General features: G+C 39.8%; 1 protein-coding gene across 2 annotated transcripts in view; it reads left to right on the plus strand.

Moving 5' to 3' along the window:
• Positions 1-3572, plus strand: part of EFTUD1 (elongation factor Tu GTP binding domain containing 1) — a 154148-nt gene that overhangs the window by 11857 nt on the left and 138719 nt on the right. The window contains exon 4 of one of the 2 annotated variants that reach the window (XM_011983678.1): positions 441-525. The exons of the other annotated variant lie outside the window; for it this stretch is intronic. Within the exon in view, the coding sequence (XP_011839068.1) occupies positions 441-525 (85 nt within the window). The remainder of the gene's footprint in view (positions 1-440; positions 526-3572) is intronic. 2 annotated transcript variants of the gene reach the window in all.

Consider the following 3572-nt stretch of genomic DNA (forward strand, 5'->3'; position numbering starts at 1 on the left):
ACAAAAATTAGCCAGGCATGTTAGCACATGCCTGTAATCTCAGCTATTTGGGAGGCTGAGGCAAGAGAATCATTTGAACCTGGGAAGCAGAGTTTGCAGTGAACTGAGATTGTGCCACTGCATTCCATCCTGGGCAAAAGAATAAGACTCTGTCTCAAAAAAAAAAAAAAAAAAAATAGACTCTATGTAGTTTAAAATTTAAGCATTGGTGGGCATGGTGGTTCACACCTGTAATCTCAGCACTTTGGGAGGCCAAAGTGGGAGGATCACTTGAGGCTAGGAGTTCAAGACTAGCGTGGGCAACATAGCGAGACCCTGTCTGTGCAAAAATAAATAAAAATAAAAATTTAAATATTTAAAACAAAAATCTAAATTAGCAAATTTTAATGTTACATTTTAATTCTTTGGAAAGTGAAGATGCATATGTTGCATTTTTCCAGTTAAGGTACATGGACAGCAGAGAAGATGAACAGATCCGAGGGATCACTATGAAATCCAGTGCCATTTCACTACATTATGCAACAGGTAAATCAATCTGTTTTACGGAAACACAGCTTTGCATCTTTCATGTCCTCCTCTCTCTTTCTGAATTAATTGCATGCCTCAGTTTCTTTGCTTATATTCTACATATTTTATTCTGGCCTTTCCACATGATCTGTTGTCAGAGTCAGGCTGTCCAGGCTTGGAAGCAAATGGAAACCTCTGACTGGCTTGAGGGCAGAAGAACTGGCAGTTCACACTGGCCCCCTCCACCAGGTGCTTGTATGGATTTCTTCACAAGGAAAGTCAGGAGCCCTAGGACTTTAGCTGGTTCAGCCCTACTATTCTGCCTCATGGCCTAGCCTGCATGTTAGATTTGGAGTCTTATTTACTTAAAAGTAGACTGGCATGATCAGGACCAGCTTGCTGTCCTCAAATGAGGATGCTACTTTGATAGTAACACTTCTAGGAACTTATCTGACAGAAATAGTCATGTCAGTGTGTGAGATACATGTCACTGATATTCACTAAAATGTTTATATTCATGAAAAAAATACCAACAACCTGAATGTCAGTAGGAGAATGGTTAAATAAACTGATACATCCAAGCTGTGAAATACTGTGCAGCTGTTAAACCTACTGTTTAATATATATGCCATTGTATAGGGAAGAATGGTATGTTAAGAGACAGAAAACAAATTGCAGACTATTTTTGTAAGATATGAATGTGTTTGGGTAATAAAAATATATATGCGGATAAAGGTGTCTGCAAGGATACTTACCAAACCCTTAACAGTAGCTCTCTGCAGGGGCTAGATTATGGCGAAACTTGCACTTTTCAAAATATTTATTTTGAAATTTTTACACAATTTCAAAATTTGTATTTGAAAATTTTACACAAAATGTATATTTTTGTAATTAGAAGAAAATAATAAAGATAAATTTTATTTCCCTAATGGACTTACCTGTGGTTCATCCTTCACAAGTGTCATATCTTTGGCACTGCCGCCAAAAGATGTACTCTGTGGGGCATGGCTTGTTGTGCCAAACCCGTTTTGAAGGTCTTAGGCACATGAATTCTCAATGTTTAATGTTTAACGCTTCATTTTTTTTAAACCACTTCTCACATTTTAAAGGCTATGTTCTCATCCTGTGGTCCAGAGAATGGGGTCGAGGGTCTATTGATTTATCTCATTTTATAGACTTCAAGAGATTTGTAGGCTGCCTTCTTCCTTACTCAGACTATTAGTCTGTTTTTATTTGAAGATTTCTCTGGTGTCAATTTTAGTTGTTCTGCTCTATACTTTGTCTCTAGTCCCCCTCTCCTGACCCCTTTAACCACTTTGTTAAGGTTTAATTTATATACCATAAAATTCACCCACTGCAATTCACATTTGTCTTCCTGGTGTAGTATTGTAGGAGAATTTGCTATAGCACCCTGGGAATTGAATGGTCTGACCTCTATTTTGTTGAGCTCTGTGACCTGGACCTTGGCTGCTCACAGATCAGATTGTTTTAGGTACGCTTTCTTTTTTATTTTTTGAGACAGAGTCTTGCTCTGTCACCCAGGCTGGAGTGCAGTGGCGCGATCTCGGCTCACTGCAGCCTCTGCCTCCTGGGTTCCATAGATTCTCCTGCCTCAACCACCTGGGAAGTTAGGATTGCAGATGCATGCCACCATGCCTGGCTAATTTTTGTATTTTTAGTAGAGATGGGGTTTCACCATGTTGGCCAGGCTGGTCTTGAACTCCTGACCTCAGGTAATCTGCCCGCCTGGGCCTCCCAAAGGACTGGGGTTATAGGCGTAGCCACTGCGCCCAGCCGGGTATGCTTTCTTGATTGCATAGACCAGAGACTTAAGCTAGCTTGGGTTGGGGTGGGATAGATTATTGAAAGCATATGTGTGAAATGATATTGGAAATAATATCCATGAAAATTGAAAAACAGGAGTCTTATTGGAGTGGTGTCTCATAAAAATTGGAGCCAGATTTTGATTATGGATCCAAGATAGCTCTAGAGACCACATCAGTAAAAGTTTATGGATCCTTCCTCTGGAACTCCACTGTTGTCCTTGGATTTGAGTGTCTGTTTGTATCTCCACTATTATCCTGTGTGTCTTTTCTCTGTCTCATAGCTTTTGCCTACTGTCGTGTCTTCATCTTTGTGCATTCACTTTGCCCTGACTTCTTACCCTATTATCCTGTCTGTTTTCACCGTATTTCTGTTGCCTACTGCTTCGATCTCTTGTGTTTCTAAACACACAGTCTTAAGAACAGGATGCGGCTCTGCTTATCTTTTCATGCCAACCCATCACAGAGATTGCAGCTGTGGATTGGCTGCCCTTAGTTGGTTGGTCATCTCCTAGTCCAATCAGTGGTGATTGGAGTGGAGTCACAAAGTGTCAGATATGTTTCTTGTGAGCATGGGATGACTTCCTAGAAAGGAATTTGGGCTGAGCAGTCAACACACTTGACAATTCAGAGCCTTATGGGGATAGAAGTTAGGAATGTTGACTGGGACATATCCTCTCAGATCACCTGAGAGATGAGATATCTTAGTACTGATTCTCCAGAATGGGGTATTTCCTGCTATGAAGGTGGGACAGCCTGAAGGGGAACCTAGATGGGAGAAAAAGAGAAACCTGATGTTTGAAGAAACTCCACAGGTGACTTTTATTTATACCATGCCTTCCCCTTCTTCTCACCCACTTTGAATGCCCTCTTATGCAAATTAATCTCTTTCTCTGGTTCTGACTCTTAGTTTACTAAGCTTTCAAAAGTATTTTCAAATCTTTATTTGGGTTGAAATATAGGGTCTTATTCTAGTTTAAAGTAAACAGATAAATCATGCATGTTATAGAAATGGTATTGAAAACCATCAAGGTCACACACTATCTTAGCATGTTCCAGGAACCTAATTCTTCTTTGAGAAAATGGAGCCTCTGTTATCTTTACGTTTGTGACCAAAATTTGCTACAAATGTTGGGATCATATTATTAAATATTATTTGCCTGTTTCTTACCTCTCTTTGTGTCCCACCCACAAGAATACCATACATTTATCTTGTCATCTCAAGAGTTAGGAAGTATTCCT

The sequence above is a fragment of the Mandrillus leucophaeus genome, unplaced genomic scaffold, assembly GCF_000951045.1.
Source record: "Mandrillus leucophaeus isolate KB7577 unplaced genomic scaffold, Mleu.le_1.0 Scaffold254, whole genome shotgun sequence".
Classification (NCBI taxonomy): Eukaryota; Metazoa; Chordata; class Mammalia; order Primates; family Cercopithecidae; genus Mandrillus; species Mandrillus leucophaeus.